This window comes from Prionailurus viverrinus, chromosome D1 (assembly GCF_022837055.1).
Source record: "Prionailurus viverrinus isolate Anna chromosome D1, UM_Priviv_1.0, whole genome shotgun sequence".
NCBI lineage: Eukaryota > Metazoa > Chordata > Mammalia > Carnivora > Felidae > Prionailurus > Prionailurus viverrinus.
The window spans coordinates 38,129,298-38,150,618 of NC_062570.1; the positions used below are offsets into that span (position 1 = coordinate 38,129,298).

At 38.9% G+C, this 21,321-nt stretch overlaps 1 protein-coding gene across 4 annotated transcripts in view; it reads left to right on the plus strand.

Moving 5' to 3' along the window:
• MTMR2 (myotubularin related protein 2) overlaps positions 1–17,310 on the plus strand; it is a 118,125-nt gene extending 100,815 nt beyond the window's left edge. For all 4 annotated transcript variants that reach the window (XM_047824222.1, XM_047824223.1, XM_047824225.1 and 1 more), the window contains 6 exons: positions 4,331–4,516; positions 5,662–5,868; positions 11,926–12,018; positions 13,216–13,329; positions 15,065–15,241; positions 15,946–17,310. In XM_047824222.1, the coding sequence (XP_047680178.1) occupies positions 4,331–4,516; positions 5,662–5,868; positions 11,926–12,018; positions 13,216–13,329; positions 15,065–15,241; positions 15,946–16,107 (939 nt within the window). In that variant the 3' untranslated portion in view covers positions 16,108–17,310. The remainder of the gene's footprint in view (positions 1–4,330; positions 4,517–5,661; positions 5,869–11,925; positions 12,019–13,215; positions 13,330–15,064; positions 15,242–15,945) is intronic.
• The last annotated feature ends 4,011 nt before the right edge of the window (positions 17,311–21,321 follow it).

The window sequence follows — 21,321 nt, forward strand, 5'->3', positions numbered from 1 at the left end:
AATGTTTTATTTATTTTTGAGACAGAGACAGAGCATGTTTTATTTATTTTTGAGACAGAGACAGAGCATGAGCAGGGGAGGGGCAGAGAGAGAAGGAAACACAGCATCTGAAGCAGGCTCCAGGCTCTGAGCTGTCAGCACAGAGCCCAACGCCGGGCTTGAACTCACAAACCGCAAGATCATGACCTGAGCTGAAGTCAGACGCTTAACCGACTAAGCCACCCAGGTGCCCCAGAAAATATTTTTTTGAAATTTAAATTTCTCATCTTTGGTCAGGGGGAGGCTTTTCAAGTTACCTCCTGAGTTCTTTTGACATAACCCTAATAATCTTCACTATCTGGTGTGAGGTGATATGCCAGACTCATCAGGAAGTCTTGTACATCACCTGCCCCAGACTTAGAACAAGTATTTCTCCAAGAAGTTCTCGTTTCTGTTAGTACGAAATGGTATCACAAACCAGGATGCTGAGGATATTTGCTTACTGGGTGTGTCCTGTTTCGAGGTCTTTTCAGTGAATAGAGTTAGGGAATATTTACATAATTTTAAAGATAAAGTACCTCCTAAGTTCATACTGGTGCTTTCAATTTCAATTCAGTGCCAAACATTGTTTACATAGCTTCTTCTCAATTACATGTGTATCTCGTTTCTTCCATGCCGGGAATCCTGGTTCTCAGAGACACAGGGAATGATATCTATGTTCCGTAACTACTTGTTTCCTTTATCCTCCCAGTCCCAGAATAACAATACTAATCCCACCATCACCAGTACTTACTGGAAAGTTTATTTTTTCTCATTTGCTCTCCCCATTCACCCCACTTTACGAATACATTATATTTCTTTACATCGTCAGCACATATAGCCTTGACACATTCTCCCTTTTGAACACGTATTCTCCCTTTTACCTCTGACTTCGACAAGCAGCTCTAAGTTTTGTGCTCACAACCAATTCGTATATGGATGTCTTTCTAGACATTATTATTATTACTATTACTATTATTATTATTATTATTATTATCTGAAGTTCCCCTCCAAATATTTCAGCAGGGGCTCATGGGAACCATATTCTGAGTATTTGCATGCTAATCAGAGCTTGTGTCCTTTATGTTTGAAAGTCAGTTTGGCTGGACATAAAACCCCTGGCTCACATGTGATTTTCTTGAGTTTCTTAAATATGTTGCTTATTTTCTTTTGGCATAAAGTTTCAAAGGCTAATGATAAATTAAGTTTCTTTACCTTCTAAGTCCCTCTTTTTTACTTGGACATTCAAAGGACTTTTTTTCCTTTTCTTTGAAGTGCAGTTATTGCTAGACTATTGTTTCATGTTGTGTGTTCTGGGTCTATATTCTTGCAATTTTTTAAAATCTTAGTTCTTAGTATTCTGTTTCCTTGTTTTGACTTTTTTCTTCAGGACTTCTGTGTTAGCTCCTCCTTGCCTTTCTTCATCATTTGTCACTTACTCTTGATTCTTTCTTATGTCTTTCTGATTTCATTTTGGTTGTAAATGTTTTCCTTTTCTCTATTTCTTTTAACTTGATGTCTGCTATGTTTGTTTCTTCTTCTTTAGTCTTCCTGATGTCTTACTCTTATTTCTAATATGTTCCCAAGTTTTTTCATTCCATTTTTGAGTTTTCTTTTTTTTTAAATTTAATTTCATTTAACTTTTTATTTTGTTTATTTATTTTTTCATTTTTGAGTTTTCTAATTCCAGCTTATTTTGTTTTTCATGCCTGGTGTTATTTTTTAATGTATTTAGGTTGCTTGAGAAGAGAAAATTTCAGTTTTGTGGGACATTTTCATTGGATGTGTTATGAGTGCTGCTCATTCTCTTTTTAGGAAAGCGTCTATGCGACTTGACCTTGATCCTTTTCTAGCTCTCATTCTTAGGTGAAATGAGTTTTCCTGAACTATCGGGATGGTTGTTCAGTTAGAGGGTATGGCTCAAGGTAGGTGTACTCAGAGGTTAGAAGAGTTCATTTCACTGAGCTGCCTCTTGTATTTTTTTGCATGTAGCATTAAAAAATAAGAAGTCTCGGGGCGCCTGGGTGGCGCAGTCGGTTAAGCGTCGGACTTCAGCCAGGTCATGATCTCGCAGTCCGGGAGTTCGAGCCCCGCGTCAGGCTCTGGGCTGATGGCTCAGAGCCTGGAGCCTGTTTCCGATTCTGTGTCTCCCTCTCTCTCTGCCCCTCCCCCGTTCATGCTCTGTCTCTCTCTGTCCCAAAAATAAATTAACGTTGAAAAAAAATTAAAAAAAAAAAAATAAGAAGTCTTACTTTCTGAGATTTCCTGGCTCTGTCCTGTCTCTCCCACCCAGCACCCTCCCCCCATTTTTTTTATCAGAAAGATATTCTCTTCCTTTGTCTTCTTTTGTTTGGACCTTCTCTTCCTTTGTCTCTGTCCTGCTCACCTTTGATTATGTACTTAGCAGAAGTGGTCCCTGGCTGGACTGTTAGGGGAATGCATAAGCGTTACATTGGTTTGGCCCCTTCAGATCTGCTATAGATCCGTTAGACTCCCCAGCTGTTAGTATGGACAGAACCCTTCCTGGTTTACACTTCTGAGATTGACCTGTTGGGCTCTCCTGTAGTGCCAGAAGACGAAGGCCAAAACCAGAAGCAGAACAAACACTAAAAAGTATAAGGCTCTTTTGTGTATAAGGTATAAAGTTCTCCTGTTCTCCAGTCCATCTTATATCCATTACTCCCTCTGCTGCTTCCCACAGGTTCATTGACAGCATTCAGCTCTTGTGGCTCTTGGTGGTATTGAAGTTTCACCGAATGCCTTGTATCCATTTCTGTTTTAAATGATTTGTGTGGTTTTAGCTTTACTATCTGGTTGCTGTGTTTTTTTTTTTAATTGTTGATTTTATTGAAATGTAATGCACATGCCATAAAATGCACTCTTTTTAAGTGTGTATTCAAACATTTTTAGTATATTCACAAAGTTCTACAACTATCTGATTCCAGAGCATTTTCATTCTGTTTGTTTTTGTGACTGGTTCTGTGTAGTTTCCACTACCATCTTTCCAGAATATGTTGTAACCAATTTGAATTGAAAGTCTGTCTCTCTTACCCCTGACCTGTTGTGTTTCCACTCTCCAGGAGTAATCTTTGTTAATAGGTCCCTGCCGAAACACTGTTAACTTTGTACTTGTGCCAGTCTTGAATCCAAACTATTTCCCAGACTATCTAGTGTCAGAAAGGAAGCTTGACCTTCTGTGTTTTTTTCCCTAATTTGTTGTTGGTTATGAGTTCGTGAGTTTTGTTGTTTTCAATGGTGTGAGTCATATGATCACTTAATTTTATATAACTACAGTGGCCATTCTAATATTTTTCTCACTTTTTTCCATTAGTTCTCTAAGAAGTTGATTTTTATACATGAGAGGTAGGAGATAGAATACTTTATTTAAAAAACAGAGAAAGATTCAGTCCAGAAGAATTAAGTTCTTTCCAGCCACAGCTTATTTTTAAGACCAAATATTTCTCAGTCTGTTCTGCAGATGTAGATTTAAGTATTTGAGGGTAGAGATAGTAATTTATTCTGGTATTCTGTGCTTTTATACTTGTTCCATCTTTTTTCTTTAAAAATAATTATGTGGCTAAAATAGAAGCAAGTCATTACGATTGCAAAGCATTTTACAAATATTCAGATTAAATGAGGTGAAGAGGAAGGGAGGTGGAGAAGCATGGGCCAGTAAGAAACTAGATAGATGTTGTCCCTGCACATGGAGCTGGTGATTTCAGTCTAATGTAATAAATTATGTTTGACTAGAACTTGAAATGTAGGTAGGAAAAATTTAGTGCTTTAAAATGCTTAAGTATCAGGGTGCCTGGGTGGCTCAGTTGGTTAAGCATCTGACTTTTGATTTCAGGTCATAATCTCACAGTTTGTGACATTGAGTTCCATGCCGGGCTCCACACTGAGCATCAAGCCTGCTTAGGATCCTCTCTCTTTCTCTCCCTTCCTCCCTCTCTCCCTCTCTCCCTATCCATCTCCCTCTCCCTCTGCCCCCCCCCTTGCTTGCACACTCACTCTCTCAAAAAATAAAATGTTGATCTTCATATATGTAATCACATTTAATTTTTGTAACAGCTGTATAAGGAAGTCACGGTAAGAGTGTATCTTCCTGTTTTCTAAAGAACATGTAGCAAAGAGTAGTTGTGTTAAGATGTCCTGAGCCATTGAAATTTTCCCATGGAGTTTTCCTATTCATTAATAACGTGTGTCCTCTTTCATGCTATTGGATATTCTGCGGCACTTTTCGATGTATGTTTACATACAATGGGTGTACACTAATTTAGGAATTCCTGTGGTGTGTGCTTTTTTTTCCCAGGCAAAGGGTGGAGGTTATGAAAGTGAAGATGCGTATCAAAATGCAGAACTCGTTTTTCTGGATATCCACAATATTCATGTTATGAGAGAATCATTACGAAAACTTAAGGAGATTGTGTACCCTAACATTGAGGAGACTCACTGGTTGTCTAACTTGGAATCTACTCACTGGCTTGAACATATTAAGGTTAGGTGTATGTTGTTATTTCTTGTATTATTGTGGAGAATCCAGCAAAGACTTTCTCTGTCCTTTTGTCTGTCACTTTTCGTACAATTGAAATTAAGGTGAAAGTCTCTTTCTCTACACTGAAAAATTGCTAGCTGCTTTGATGATTAGAACTACTTCTAAGGTGTGTTGCTTGAGTGAATTAGTTTCCTATACTGTGCATCTGGTTCTGTTGTAATCTATTCTTTCCCTCTTACCACCGCCTCCCAGAATTCTACCTACCATTTTAAAGGACATTATAGTGTTGTCTTTCTTTTTGGTTTTAACTCAAGATCAACTTCAGAAGAGGTAATTCTTTTGCAGTGTCTGCATATTTTTAAACATAACTGAAATTATTTTAAATACCATTTAAATTGACATAGTAATATATTGATCTGCTGAGCAGTTTTCAGAAAATGCAGACTTCTATAGGCACGTACATATTAATATGATGAAATAAAGGGAAAGGAGATTTTTCGTGTTAAGGAGCAGACTTATAGTCACGTTAGAATCTCTAAAATTCGGACAAAATTGAAGGCCAGTTTGACCTCATGAAAATTAGAGACTATTTTTATTGTCTGATACAGAAAGGTAGCTTACTCTAAAGTTTTATACTGTGCTTGCTGTAAGCGCTGTGACATACATAAAACCGGTAAAGCTATAGGAGCTATAGAATACATTAAGAGAGATCCAATATTATTGCTTTCATAGCTATTCTAATTTGGTGAAGTAAGCATTGTTTAAGTAATGTATAGGACTTCATTTGGCGAATTATTTTTATTTAAATAGATGATGTTGGGATATTTGAAGATTCTTAGAAACAGACCTCTTACAATTTAATCCTTCTTTTCTCTCACTCATACTGTTGATTTGTATAGAACCCAAAGGCACCCTTCATTTGGCTCTTTCATTGTGCAGATTAATAGCTTGCATATATGACGTTTTTCTAGTTCTAAAGGCAAAATGTTATAGATATTCTTCCACTTACAAGAATTCTTTTTAGGAAGGGACTGGTGTTTTTTCTCCACATGTTATTGAGATAATCATCCATAATAAAACTGTGTTAGTTAATTTTAAAGAAGGAAGTACTTTGTTAAAAATTTCATTAAAAAAAATCTGTTTTGCAGCTTATTCTTGCAGGGGCTCTTAGGATCGCTGACAAAGTAGAGTCAGGAAAGACGTCTGTGGTTGTGCACTGCAGCGACGGATGGGACCGAACAGCTCAGCTAACTTCCCTTGCCATGCTCATGTTAGATGGCTACTATCGAAGCATCCGAGGCTTTGAAGTCCTTGTGGAAAAAGAATGGCTAAGCTTTGGACATCGATTTCAGCTTGTGAGTAAAGAACCTTGACTTGATCTATCTATCACAGGCATTTCTCATATGGCGTGTGAAAACAATGCCTTTTATTCATTAGATACTCATCTAAAACTTACCCCTTTATACTAAACGGATAAACTTCTAGAGGGAACTTTGTTAGTTTTGGAAAGCATTAGGATGTCCTCTCTTGGCTGTGTAGTCTGGTGTCTGGCTCAGTCCCTTCTGTGATCACTACCAGGGGAAACATTAGATGCCATGCCTTGACTTCCACAAGGTGTCTCTACCATTAAATGCAGTTCGGTTTGGCATGAATGGTTATGGAATTACAAGGCACTTCTAATCTTTCCTGTAGATGTAAAAGAAGCCAAGAATTGTTTAATTATTATTCTTTTAAAAAAAATTTTTTAATGCTTATTTTTGAGAGACAGAGAGACAGTGTGAGCAGGGAGGACAGAGAGAAAGGGAGACACAGAATCTGAAGCAAGCGGGGCTTGAACTTGGGAACGGCGAGATCATGACCTGAGCCGAAGTCAGACACTTAACTGAGCCACCCAGGCACCCCTAATTATTATTCTTAATCTAAGAATACTTCAAAGTAGCAGTGCTCACACAGAAACAGGGTCTTAAAAAAAAAAAAAAATCAGGCTGGGACCAAAAGAAGTATCAGAGAAAAAAATAAAACTTTCACTCAGAGTTGGGAATAAAACAGCTTTTTGATTATCCTTCTTCAAGTACTAACACTGTAATGACCATATATATGGAGAGTATTATGGTTAGTTTTATGGAAATGACAAATTTTTGAGCCCTCTGTATGCCTCCACATTTATTTTGATGTTTTTGTTGGTTTCAGATCTGAGTTGGCAAGACCTCAGAGGCCAGACATTCATTGTTGAATGTCTTCTGTGGTATCCCCATGAAATGATTATTTAGTTTCTTCATTAACACCTCCAGAAATCAGCAGTCTCTTCCTCAGGCTATCTGGTCTCACTCTAGAAAGTATACCCACTAGAAAGTTCTTCCTCATAGTGAACTAAAATTTCCTTTCCATTCTCTTACATTCCCCTTTGAAGACAAGAACAAATATAACTGCTTATCCAAATAAGATAGCCCTTCAAGTATTTGGAAATAGCTACCTGCCCACTTCATGCATAAACTTCAGTTCTTCTGGCTAAACATTCATTTTTTTTTTTTTCCTCAATTTTTTCTCATCTTAATCCCCTCTTCACTCAAGTTGTCCTCTGGACTTTGATCATGCCTTACTTCAAGTGTGGTACCCAGAACTAATCACAGTTCCCGAAGCAGAGGAATGGGGTTATTATAGCCCTTTCAAAGGATACTAAGCTTTCACATTTGCTTTTCTGTTACATGATACTTTGGATTCAATTCCTGTACCTGTTAATTAAATAAACATTCAAGTGGTTTTTAGCTGTGTTTCTGTTAAAGACTAAATTTGCAATCCGAAAAGTTGGGAACAGTAACCTGGTAGGCCTTGGTTCTCTTGTATTGCTTATCTGTGTTAGTTGTAATCATAGAACTTAGAGAGTGAGCAGTAGGAATATTTTCCCAAAAAAGAGAAACAAGGTGGGGAAAAGTCTAGGTGGGATTGAGTTTGGCAAGAGTGGAGTTTAAGGGGGTGGGAGGAGTTAGAGAATCACGGAGAGGAGAGTTAGATTGTCAGAGGTGTTTAAGCCACTGAGAGCTTAGTTCCTGGCAGCATTTTCTAGATTAGATGAAAGACTTTCTGAAAGATGTTTGCCCAGACACTGTCTCTAATGTTAACCTTTACTATTCTGTGGTTACCAGGGTGTGCCAGCAGTGTTTATAAATACAGATGACCCTTGCACAATGCACAGTGCAGGGGTTGGGGTACAGTCAAAAATCCACATATAACTGTTGATTCTTTCCCAAAACTTAACTCCTTATATAGCCTATGGTTGACCAGAAGGGAGCCTTACTGATAATGTAATCAATCAACACATTTTTTTGTATGTTGTAGGTATTATATACTGTTTTCTGAAAGTAAGCTAGAGAAAAGAAAATGTTATGAAGAAGATTGTAAGGAAGAGAAAATATACTTACGGTACTATAAAAAAAAATCCACGTCCGTGAACCTGTGCTGTTCAGCCTGTGTTGTTCAAGATTGACCTGTAACTTGAAAGAAACAGACATTTAAGGGTAGTCTGCTCTTTTGAACTTGAACTGTTAAATAAAATTGGGCATCTGGAGTATCTTTTCAGATGGCTTACATTTTTCAGTTTTCTCTAAAATATACTTACCATGAAAAAAAAATGGGAAAAAAAAACCCTCTTACTTCAAAGAATGAAGTTTTTTTTTTTTTTTTAAATGTTTTTATTTATTTTTGAGACAGAGAGAGACAGATCATGAGTGCGTTAGGGGCAGAGAGAGAGGGAGACACAGAATTGGAAGCAGGCTCCAGGCTCTGAGCTGTCAGCACAGAGCCCGACGCGGGGCTCGAACTCATGGACTGTGAGTTAATGTAGGGTGATGCTTGTTAATGTAGGGTGATGCTTCTAAAACTTTTCAATTTCAGGACCTCTTTCCATTGTTAACAGTTATTGATGACTCCTAAGAACTTTGCGTATATGGTTTATACCTACCAATATTTGCTGCCATTATAGAAATTAAATTTTAAAAAAATGTTTAAATATTAATTACAGAAATGATAAATTGTCTTAGTCTGCTTGGGCTTCTGTAACATAATACCACAAACTGGGTGGGTTGTAAATTTCAACAGAAATTTATTTCTCACATTCTTGAAGGTTAGAAATCCAAGACCAGGGTGCCAGCATAGTTTGGTTCCATTGAAGGTTCTATTCTAGGTTGTAGATTGTCAGCCTCTCATGGTGACCTCACATGGTAAAGAGAGCTAGGAACCTCTGTGGGGTCTTTTTTTTTTTAAGTTTTTTTTTTTTTTAATTGTTTTTGAGAGAGAGTGTGTGTGGACATGTGTACATGCATGCACGAGGTGGGGAAGGGCAGAGAGAGAGGGGGACAGAGGATCCGGAGCAGGCCCTGCACTGATGGCAGAGAGCCTGATGCAGGGCTCGAACTCGTGAACTGTGAGATCATGACCTGAGCCAAAGGCAGATGCTTAACCATTTAAAATTTACTTATTTTGAGAGAAAGAGAGACAGAGACACAGACAGAGACAGAGAATCCCAAGCAGGCTCTGCACTGAAAGCACAGAGCTCAACATGGGCTTGATCCCACGAACCAACTATGAGGTCACGACTGGAGCCAAGATGAAGTCAGACATTCAACCGACTGAGCCACCCAGGCATTCCTGGGGGCTTTTGATAAGAGTGCTAATCCCACTTACTGGAGTTCTACCCTTATGACTAGGCGCTCCCAGACAAATGACTCCTGCCATTACATTGGGCATTATGATTTCAGCATGAATTTTGGGGTACACAAACATCAAACCATGGTACTACTATATGTTATCCTAGATGATTTTATTTATTTATTTATTTATTTATTTATTTATTACTTTATTTTCACTCTCTACACCCCATATGGGGCTCGACTCACAACCCTGAGACCAAGATACAGACTCCACGGACTGAGCCAGCCAGGTGCTCCCAACCTGAATAACGTTTTAAAGAAAACTAACTATATTTTCCGAAACAACAACAAAATAATTTATTGCAAAGAGTGGCATTGTTTTACATTTTTTGCAAATTTCCTTCAGGTCTGGCTTATTAGAAGATGGCTGAATTTCACAACTACTTCAGCATTCAGTTTTCTGCAATGTTGCTGTTGCTTGAAGGCAGTGAGGAAAATCTGACTTTTGAGGAAAACCACACAGAGATATGTAGGTTGAGAATCAGAGAGTGTCCTCATAGATTTTTATAGGGAATTGTGGATATTCTTTTTTTTTTTTTTTTTTTTAATGTTTATTTCGAGTGAGAGCACATGTGTGCACGAGAGCAGGGGAGGGGCAGAGAGACGGGTAGAGAAAGAATCCCAAGCAGGCTCTGCGCTGTCAGTGCTTAACCTACAGAGCCACCCAGGCGCCCCTGGATATTCTTTAATACTATGCCAAAAGTTAACAAATGCTAATTTCTTCTATGATCCTTGTACACATTACATGTAGAGTCCAAAACTAAATCCATGAGGTTTTCACTGTTTGCTCCATTAAATTCCATTGGTCTGTCTTGGACTTGGAATACATTTTTTCTTTTACCCATGCGTGATTCTGTAACATCATGTATTGGTTCTTTGGAAAGTACTGGCTTACTGACTTATCCAGCTCTTCCAATGTTAATGAATTTCATTACATAATATCATAATATCCCATTTGTTAATATCACCAATGATTTTATCAGCAAACTTTGTATAGTATTAAACTTATTGTGGCAGGTAGTTTTCCACAAATCTAATTTGCGCTCAAAGCTTGAATTTTGTCATCGTTTTTCTTTTTCTTTTTTTCTTTTTTATTTTTTTTTAATGTTTATTTATTTTTGAGACAGAGACAGAGCATGAATGGGGGAGGGCAGAGAGAGAGGGAGACACAGAATCGGAAGCAGTCTCCAGGCTCTGAGCTGGCAGCATAGAGCCAGACGCGGGGCTCGAACTCACGGACTGCGAGATCGTGACCTGAGCTGAAGTCGGACGCTTAACTGACTGAGCCACCCAGGCGCCCGTCATCGTTTTTCTTGAAATGACGCATTCATTTTGTACATTTAAAATAAATGTCTGTGGGATATTCAAGTCTTAATCATAGTTCATATATTAGTTGTTCCTTCAAGTTAAAATGACGTTCCATGAAAAAGTAGTTGTTTGTATCATCAACTTCAGTTTACACTAGAAGAACATCATGCGTATTTTCCACTTTGTTACATAGGATGTTAAAAACAAAACAAAACAACTGTCCTTAAGGGGAGAGATTTAAAAAAAATTTTTTTTTAATGTTTATTTATTTTTGACAGAGAGAGAGACAGAGCACAAGCAGGGGAGGGCAGAGAGAGAGGGAGACACAGAATCCGAAGCAGGCTCCAGGTCCTAAGCTGTCAGCACAGAGCCTGATGCGGGGCCCGAACTCGTGAACCGTGAGATCATGACCTGAGCCGAAGTCGGACGCTCAACCAATTGAGCCACCCAGGCGCCCCAAGGGGAGAGATTCAATAAGCTTAATTTTTACTGCTTCATCAGGGAAACTGGCTTTTTCCCCCTTTCACTTAACGGCAAGTGTGTGGCAAGGCGGAATATAACACTGCTAGTGCAGCTTGACCGCAGTGCCTTGCTTCATTTCTCCTAATGTCCCCGAAGTTTTATCCTTCATTGCTTTTGCACCATTGCTACAAATGTCAATGCACTGAAAGAGGCAAATAATGTCTTAGTATCATTATGAAAATAGTTTGGACCTCAGAGTTCCCCAGCCCCCACGTGAGCCCTAGAAATCTATGGACCATATTTTTAGAATCCCTGCTTTGGAGTATAGAGGGTCTGTTTCAGTCATCCAGGGCAAAGGTCCTTAGAAAAGAAGAAAAACAAAACAAAACCAGAAAGCGGGTGAGTACATGCTTGGAAGGTAGATGTCAAGCATTCTTTAAAGGTTTTCGAAAGTCTGTGTTAACGTGATTCTTCTTGATAAAGACGGATGAGACCTAAGATACAGCAGAGTATCACACACTGGCCAAAAGTGTTAAAGGAGGAGGTTGCTTCCTGAGGCTTTTGTACAAGTGACTGTTAATATTTAGGGAATATTAAATCTCTGGGACAAAACATCAGGTTCTGAGATCTGACTGCTGCTGTCTCTATTACTAACTGTTTAGATTTGGGTCTCATTTATTAAGCAACGTTGTATTCCTGTGACAAGCATGTCAGAAAATAATCTGGCAGTTTGTACGTCATAATGGTAATAGAGACTTCTATCTGGTAAAATTATGAGTGATTTCTATTTTCCTTGCTGTGACTCTTTTTAGAAGAGTTTGAACCTTAAAGAATATTGAGCCAGTATTACTTTTATTGGAAAATAAAATTATTTCCATGAAAAAGAAAAGTCCCACAAAGCTCATACAGTATTTCATTTTGCTCTTTCTCCTTCAGAGACTTGGCCATGGAGATAAGAACCACGCGGACGCAGACCGATCGCCTGTTTTTCTTCAGTTTATTGACTGTGTCTGGCAAATGACAAGACAGGTAACTTATCTAGGAAAGTCATTCTTCCATCTTTCTTTTAAGCCATCCAGAATTGGGAGATTTGGTCAATGATTATCCTACATTTCATGTAAAATGGAAATTCTTGTAAGATTTCTCGGTAAGTTAAAGAATATCATTTGGAGATAGCAATAAAACTTGACAGTTTGGTCCATTAGCACTTCAGCCAGAAGAATCAATAATAACCCAAGAGGTTTCCTCCCTCATTTTGCACAAGTAGTTAAGTCATGGCGATATATTTACCCAGAAGCTCATCTATACATTGCTAAGAACTATAGAGGTAAAGAAATGAATAGGCTAGGTAACTCTAGCAAAATAAAATCCTATTTTAAGTAATTTTAATGGAAAAATATGCTTATTTAAAAAAAAATTTTAATGTTTATTTACTTTTGAGAGAGACAGACAGAGGCATGAGCGGGGCAGGGGCAGAGGGAGAAGGAGAGGGAGACACAGAATCCAAAGCAGGCTCCAGGCTCCGAGCTGTTAGCACAGAGCCTGACGTGGGGCTCAAATTCACAAACTGCGAGATCATGATCTGAGCCGAAGTTGGATGCTTAACCGACTGAGCCACCCAGCTCCCCTAGTAATTTCGTTTTTATTTAAAAAAATTTTTTATTAAAAAAATTTTCTTTTTAATGTTTATTTCTGAGAGACAGAGCATAAGCAGGGAAGGAGCAGAGAGAGAGGGAGACACAGAATCCAAAGCAGACTCCAGGCTCTGAGCTGTCAGCATAGAGCCAGATGCGGGACTTGAACTCGTGAACTGCAAGATCATGACCTGAGCTGAAGTCGGGTGCCCAACTGACTGAGCCACCCAGGCGTCCCCACCCCCCACCCCAAGTAATTGTAATGGAAAAATATGTTTAGATGTTTAGAGCTGCCAAAATTGCCAAAGTCAAAATTCATTACTCCACAAGTTTAGGAATAACAGACCCAGGGGATACAGAAACACCAAGATCAGACCATTCACACACAAGAAAAGGAGATTTGGGGAGAAATCTCAGAAAAGTAGTAAAGTGGTAAAGCAGATAATGCCATAATGGATTAGAAATATCTAGTTCTGAATATTGTTTTACCTAATTTCAGGAAGTGTTACAAATTATCTACCCATATGTGGGGATGAATATGCTTGAAAAAAATGTGCTAATTTTATTTTTGTTTATGATATTCAATTTGCAGTTTCCTACAGCATTTGAATTCAATGAATATTTTCTCATCACCATTTTGGACCATCTATATAGCTGTTTATTTGGAACATTCCTCTGTAACAGCGAACAGCAGAGAGGAAAAGAGGTAAAATATGAGCCAAGACCCTCCCCCCTTTACTCCCAGTATGTGTGATGTTTCCTAGACTAGGGTGTATTCTCCGATAGATTTCAACTTAACAGTTCTTTGGGATGATGTCTTTGGCCATATTTTCTTTCACATGTTGTAAGGTCCATATATCTGAACCTGATTTAGTTTTCAAGTACCTCTGTTACAAGGCGGAAGGTACCAGCTAGCTGTCAGGTGAGTTTATGGGTAGAAGTAGTGCCTGAACTGAAGTTACGTGTAATCTTCGGAGCACCAGTGCTACTCGTTAGTCCCTACAGGATGGAAATCCTTCCAAGCAGGTACAGAAAAATGCTGTTAGCAAAAAATATACATATGAATGAACGGACAGCTCAAATCCCCTGATGCCTTCTGCATACATATGAGCCATCTCAGGTTTTGTTTTGTTTTGTTTTTTAATTGTAAAACAATACTGTAAAACATCCAAACACTGAAGAGATACTATGTAGAAAGTGTATGTTGCCCCGCTTCACCAGAGATAATCACTGTTAAGTGGTCGGGATTCTTTAGAGGAAGCTGTGTGAGGATTACATTTCAAATTTTACTTCTGACTTCCTCAAAATACATCTGTCCTGTGTATGAAATTCCAAATCATCTTGGTGTCTCCTTCTGCATCGCTTCACTCCAAAAATGTGGTTGTAAACAAGTTTATTCATGCTCTTCTCTAAAGCATCGTGGCAGAGTGCTTGCTCTGGAGCCGGGCTGCCTGGGTTGGGATCTTGGATCTCTCCCTTACTGTGTAACCCTGGACAGGTTAATTTCTGCTTTGGTAAATTAGGGAAAATACTATTGGGTGAGAGTTAACTAAAATAAACTACAAAGCACTACAGTGACTGCCATGTAGTAGACCGTAAGCTCCTTGAAGACGGATATTAAAAATTTTAGTACACCGAATCTTCAGTGTCCAGCATGCAGTCAGTATTCCTGTGCATGGGGACCACTCAAGAACTTACTAAATGTTAGCTAATTAAAAATACCTAGGTTCCAGAGATCCTTCTCCTCTCTTGGGAGCCTTGAATAGAATTTAACTCTATCTTGATTTTTGAAAAAGAAACTTTTTGGGGGGAGATAATTTGTAGTCCATAAAATTAAAATTTAAGTACTTTTCAGAACATCTACAGAGTCGTACAAGTATCAGCATCACTGACTTGAGAACATTGAAAAGGAACCCTGTACCCGTTTGTAGGTACTCCTCAGTCTCTTCTCCTAGTCCCTGGCACACCCTGATCTCTGGACTTGCCTCTTCTGGATACATCATATAAGTGGACTCATTCAAAATGAGGCCTCTGTGTCTGGCATCTTTCACTTAGTGTGTTTTCAAGGTTCAATGTGTAGTAGGTAGCAATACTTTATTCCTTCTCATGGCCAAGTATTATTCCATCATATAAATGTGCCACATTTCTATCCATTCATCAGTTGATGGACTTTGGATTGTCTCTTCCCATTGGCTGTTATAGTGAATAATGTGGATTTGGACGTCTGTGTCCAGGGTTTCGTGTGCCTGTGATTCTGTTCTCTTGGTATATACCTAAGAGTGGATTTGCTGGTATGGGGCTTGTCTAACTTTCTCATGAAGTGCAGGGTTTCCCAGTACCCTCTGATTGTAATGTAAGCAGGGCTTCTCACTAAAGTGTCCCTGTTCTCTCCCTCTAGAGAGATTTTAATAATCAAAACTACCTATATTTCCTTCTTACAGAATCTTCCTAAAAGGACGGTGTCACTGTGGTCTTATATAAACAGCCAGCTGGAAGACTTCACTAATCCTCTCTATGGGAGCTATTCCAATCATGTCCTTTATCCAGTGGCCAGCATGCGCCACCTAGAGCTCTGGGTGGGATATTATGTCAGGTGGAATCCACGGATGAAGCCGCAGGTATATGCTCTTAATATAGTCAGTGGGGGTTTTCATCCATTCAGCTGTATCCGTTAGCTTTGTCAACTTCAAAGCAACTAGAAAAATTGGGTGTATTTAAAACCTGCCTTTTTCCTGTTAATAGTTATAATTGGGTAGTAGAAAAAGCACTATATGGGGGAGTGCGGGTGGGTCATCAGTATACTTGACTCTTACCGAGTTTGCTCATAGGGTCTTGGAGGAGACACTTGTCTTTTCTTCCCTCCTCTGTAAAATGAGTGTGCTGGACTGGATATCTTCTAGGCCATTTTAATAGGTTTGAGGAAATGGCTTTAGGAAAAAAGCCTGACACAATTCTGGTCCCTTTTGAAGCAGGTTACGGAATATATACATACTACTTAGAACTGCTTAAAAGACTGAAACTCTACAACTGAATGATAGGAGATCTTGAATTTTGGCCTGTAGGTTTTCTTGTTACTTCTCTGTTGTATTAGTAAGTGCCAGTTTCAGGGTATTCTGTGGAAACAGTTGGGGGCACCGGGAAAGAGTGGTGTTGTCAGGGTCCAGCTAATTCTCGCCCATATGCTGGAAAGGTGGGCGTGGCCCCACAGCTGAGAACGTGCAGCCTGCAGCATTCAGGGAAAGACCTATATACTGGAATGATTTGACTCGGGTTCGCTTACGATTGCCTGGCTGAATGACTTGACAATGTTTTTCTCTTGTAGGAACCCATTCACAACAGATACAAAGAGCTTCTTGCTAAACGAGCGGAGCTCCAGAAGAAAGTAGAGGAACTACAGAGAGAGATTTCCAACCGATCAACCTCATCCTCTGAGAGAGCCAGTTCTCCTGCACAGTGCGTCACTCCCGTCCAAACTGTCGTGTGAAAGGACCGTTCGAGAAGGGCCGTCGTTGCCATGAACTCTGGATCCCAGTGGCAGCTTTAGGAGCATAAAGTCTTCTGAAGTTAGAACCCACCTGTGAGAGAAATTCAGTTGCTTTATTTATTGTAAATCTCTCCAGGATGGGTTTGGAACTGTAGCAGTGCAGGTGGCATAAGTGAAATAACCCCATATGTAATTACGTGATTATGACACTAATCTTCTAAGTCACCCAAAGAATATTAAGATGCTTCCATACCGGATCCACAGTGGGAACAAGTTTGATTTTAAAATCAAACTACAAACCACTCCAGAAATATACCTCTTGATGGAAGAGAACTCACTGGACAGAGGGAAGGAGCATCAGTTTTCACACCAAACCAACACTGAAATTCTGTGGCATTATATATATTGAGCCTCGATGTCATGAAGGTTCAAAATCATTGGATACACCTTTCCCCATCATGGGTTTTTCTTTTCTTGTAGTATAGTGATTTACTTTGGTCACCTTTCTGCACCCACACGCTTCACATACGGTATGGCAAAGTCTTGAGGACATTATGATGTTAGTAGCAGTTGAAAACTATTGCTGTTGTTATTCACGTACTTAAGATGTGTTAGGTAGCCGTTCCAAAATGATGCCTTAGAGAGGTGCTTGGGGTGGGGGGAGCGGGATGGAGAAGAGAAAGCAGTAGCCGTCCAGGATTTCAAAGAATCATATGCCCTTTGGATTACTTTCCATTGCCCAATTACTAGAAAAATAATGGAACATATTTTACAAGTTCCTTATCACTTTATTTCATTTACATTTTTGTGTGTGTGTCTGAATATAGAAGTTAATTGGTAAGTTGTGAGGCAATATTTTATAAGTTTACTAGGATTGACTTTTTTCCCCTGAAGTCTGTATAAATAGCTTATGGGTGAGAAGTACTACGCTCAAATTTTACATGAAATTATTTTACTACTACTTTACTTTGCAAATTCTGTAATTCCACTGAGAGATTAAGTCTACCAAAGAGCTTACTGCATGTCAAAATGTATTACAGTCTCAATGCCAGTAAAGGAAATACTGCTTCACTGTTCACCTGCCAGTAACAGTTCAGCACTGGTGTAAACATCTGACTCCCTGATATCCTAAGAGCCATATGTTATGTACTGTAACAAAGGAGCTTCTTCTTGGGTCTTTCATTAAAAGAAAACTTCAACTGACTTTTAAACTTTGTCCTTATTCTGTTTGCCTGAAGTTTCTTTTGCAGAAATGTTATTTGGCTAGTTTTTGAACAAAGGGGTCTCTCAGCACCGGTTCCAAATTGAAATATTCAGTTTGAACCCATTTTGCTTCTAATACCCAAATCAAACAGTACTCAAAAATGCAGTATTCTTTCACTTTCTGATTCACCATAGTCTGAATCTTAGCCCCTGTTCTTGCGTCTTGCAGTGAGGAACTAGGATTTCTCTCAGTACATCCAATACTAGCAAAATCAGTACCAAAATGATTTAGTCTTTATGTGATATTGGTTTTAAGAAAGTTAGTAATGGGGGCGCCTGGGTGGCGCAGTCGGTTAAGCGTCCGACTTCAGCCAGGTCACGATCTCGCGGTCCGTGAGTTCGAGTCCCGCGTCGGGCTCTGGGCTGATGGCTCGGAGCCTGGAGCCTGTTTCCGATTCTGTGTCTCCCTCTCTCTCTGCCCCTCCCCCGTTCATGCTCTGTCTCTCTCTGTCCCAAAAATAAATAAACGTTGAAAAAAAAATTAAAAAAAAAAAAAAAAGAAAGTAATGGTATTTAAGTGGCCAGCCTATCAAAGCTAACTTTTCTATTCCAGGTATTTTACAGATTTATTCTTTCCTGCCCATTCTACCTGTTTGCTTATTTAAGCCTTTGTCATCTTGGTCTGATACTACATAAAAGAATACAGATGACTGAAGAGATCAAGAATTTCAAACTTGCAGTCTCAGTACCCTCACATCCATTTTAAATTCCATTCAAAGGCCAGAGCAATCTAAATGCAAATCACTTATCATTTTTAAACCTTCCAGGGGCTTCCTTTCCTCTTCTGCAGGAGCCTCCAAAGTGGAGCACATTTTAGATAATCCATTGGTGGTGATGTCAGCATCACAATGGCATGAGACATTCCTTTCTCTCCCCCTCAACTTACAACTAATTGGACATCCGTGACCGAATATAAGTGCCTCTGCCTATGACACCAGGACATCCATCTATGCACCTGAAGTCCAAGGAGGCTATGGAGCCAGGGGCGTTGCAGTGGCAGTGAGAGTAGCCACCTCTCTAGCAAAGGCGGTGGAAAAGGGGGTGCGTGAAAGTCTGCTCAGCTGCATGGGCTGCAGCTGGAGGGGTTCGCTTGCCTTTCAGGAACACCCAGATTTCTGAAGAGAGACCTCCGTGACTAGGTAGAGGGAAATTAAAAAGGCAAAGATTGCTGAAGGGATGTGTTTTCTCCCATATGTCCTGGGACTCCATCAAGAGGTCCATCCATGAACCTCTGGGAATCCCTCAGTCTGGGATTGCCCTAGCAGGCTGTGAACATGCCTAAAGCCCCAAGTGCTAACTAAGCACACACCTCCCCCCACTGTTTCCAGTCGTTTTTAAATGCCATCTTTTTAATACACACTTCCAACTTAGTCACTTCCACTATGGAAACCCCAAAACTTGTGCTATAGCACCACCTTCTGGAAAACAAATGAAAGTTTTCTAATTGTCAACCTGTTTTACTATTAAAATCAAAGTGAACAAACAAAGCCTTACCTAAATAAGAAAGGTGTTGCTACTTAAAATGTGGCAGCACAGGCACATTTTATCAAATACTATGAAAAATCATGATAATACAGTATCACAAAAAGACGGTGACAATTCCCCAGCAGGTGCACCCAAAGACATGGAATACTGCAATCTAACTAATAATGAATCCAAAATTCCAGCCTACAAGAAAATGCAGAAAGGCAATCCACTGAGCTTAGGAATAAAATTAATGAACATAAGGAGTACTTTACCAAAGAGACTGAAAATTCTAAAAAACAACCAAAAAGACAAAATGAGATGAAGAATGCCTTAGAAAGCATTGAAAATGGAGCAAGATCGGATGGAAGAGAGAATATGCAAGCCACAAGACAGGAATTTAGAAATGATTCAGGTGGAAGAGGAGAGAACTAGTATATTTAAAACATGAACATACCCTAAAACAACTATCAGACTCCATTAGAAAAGCCAACATAAGCTTAAAGGGTAGACCAGAAAGACGAGAGAGGAGGCAGAGAGTTTATAGAAAGAATGGTTGAGAACTTCCTAAACCTGGGGAAGGAACTGGATACGCAAGAATACAAAGCTAACTGACCTTCTCCAAGGCACATTATAATGAAACTGTCAAAAGTTAATGATAAAAAGCCAGGGGGAGAAAAGTAACAAAGGAACCCACACCAGGAGGCTATCAGATTTCTCAGCACAAATTCTACAGGCCAGGAGAGAATGGAATGACAACTTAAAAACTGCCAGGCAAGAATACTCTAAGTGGCAAAGTTATCCAGATATAAAAGCTACAGGAAGATTTCCCAAACCAAAAAAATGTGAGAATTCACCACCACTAACACCGCCTGAAGTTGGAAGTAGCTCTTCAAGCTGAAACAATGAAAAGGGCATCAACAGACAGAAATAACTATTTTCGACTATAAAATAATTACAGTATAAAGCTTAAAGGAAAGAGCATTAGAAATAACAGTTATTAACATTTAACAATCCACAGAATAATTTGTGAAAAGTATAAAAGGGAAGGAATAAAAAGATGAAATTAAGTAAATGAAGATAAATTTTTATCAGTATAAAATGACTCTTTTATCTATGAGATATTTTGCATAAATCTCCTGGTAACCACAAGGCAAAATCTAGACCAGAGACCCAAAACAAAACAAAACAAAACACTGAGCAAAAAAACAAGGACAAACACCAGCTTACAAAGGAAGACAGAAAAAAAAGGAAAAAGAAACGGAGAGAGAGAAAATAACTAGAAGGCAAAAGATAAAATGGCAGTAGCAAGTCCTCACATATCAATAATCACCCTACATGTAAAATGGATTGAATTCACCCATCAAAAGGCACAGAGTGGCCGGATGGGTAAAAAAAAAAAAAAAAAAAAAAAAAAAAAAAAAAAGACCCAACCGTATGCTCACTACAGTACACTCATTTCAGCTCTAAACAAATACACAGGCTCAAGGTGAAAGGATGGAAGAGGATATTCAAAGCAAGTGATACCAAAGGAAAGTGGACATCGTCTTACACAAGACAGACATCAAGTTAAAATGGTAAAACTGACAAAGGTCATTAAAGAGGTCCATACATCACAAAAATATAGCAATCATAAATTACCTGACCACCAACACATATTGAGCAAATACAAGTCTTAAGGGAGAAAGAGATAATAAAATAAGAATAGGGGACTTCAATACCCCACTAGCACCAAAGTGAAGATCATCCAGACAGAAAATCAACAAGGCAAACACTGGAATTGAACGATACTTTAGAGCAAATAAACTTATTAGACATACACAGAACAATTCACCAAACAAGCAGAATACTTGAGAAACTGTTCTCAAGTGCACATGAACATTTTCCAGGACAGATCGTATGATAGGACACAAAACAAATCTTAGCGAATTTAGATTGAAATCATACCGATTATCTTTTCTGACCACACAATGGTATGAAACTGGAAATCAACAAGGAAGAAATGAGAAGATCTATAAATATGTGGAAATTAAATAACATACTTTACACTGAACAACAAATAGGTCAAAGAAGAAATGGGAAAGAGTTTATAGTAATAAACACAGATGTTAAGAAATTAGATCTCAAAATAATCAAACTTTATGCCTCAAGAAATTCGACAAAGAACAAAGCAGAAGGAAGGAAATAATAGGGGTGCCTGGGTGGCTCAGTCGGTTAAGCATCCGACTCTTCATTTTTGGCTCAGGTCTTGATCTCATGATTCATGGGTTCAGACCCCACGTCCGGCTATGCATTGGCAGTGCAGAGCCTGTCTGGGAATCTCTCTCTCTCCCTCTCCCCTGCTTGGTCGGTCTGTCTGTCTCTCTCAATACATAAATAAATAAATAAATAAATAAATAAATAAATAAATAAGTAAATAAGATCTAAAAAAATGCAAAAGATGCAAGGATGGTTTAACATATACAAATCAATAAATGTAATACTTAC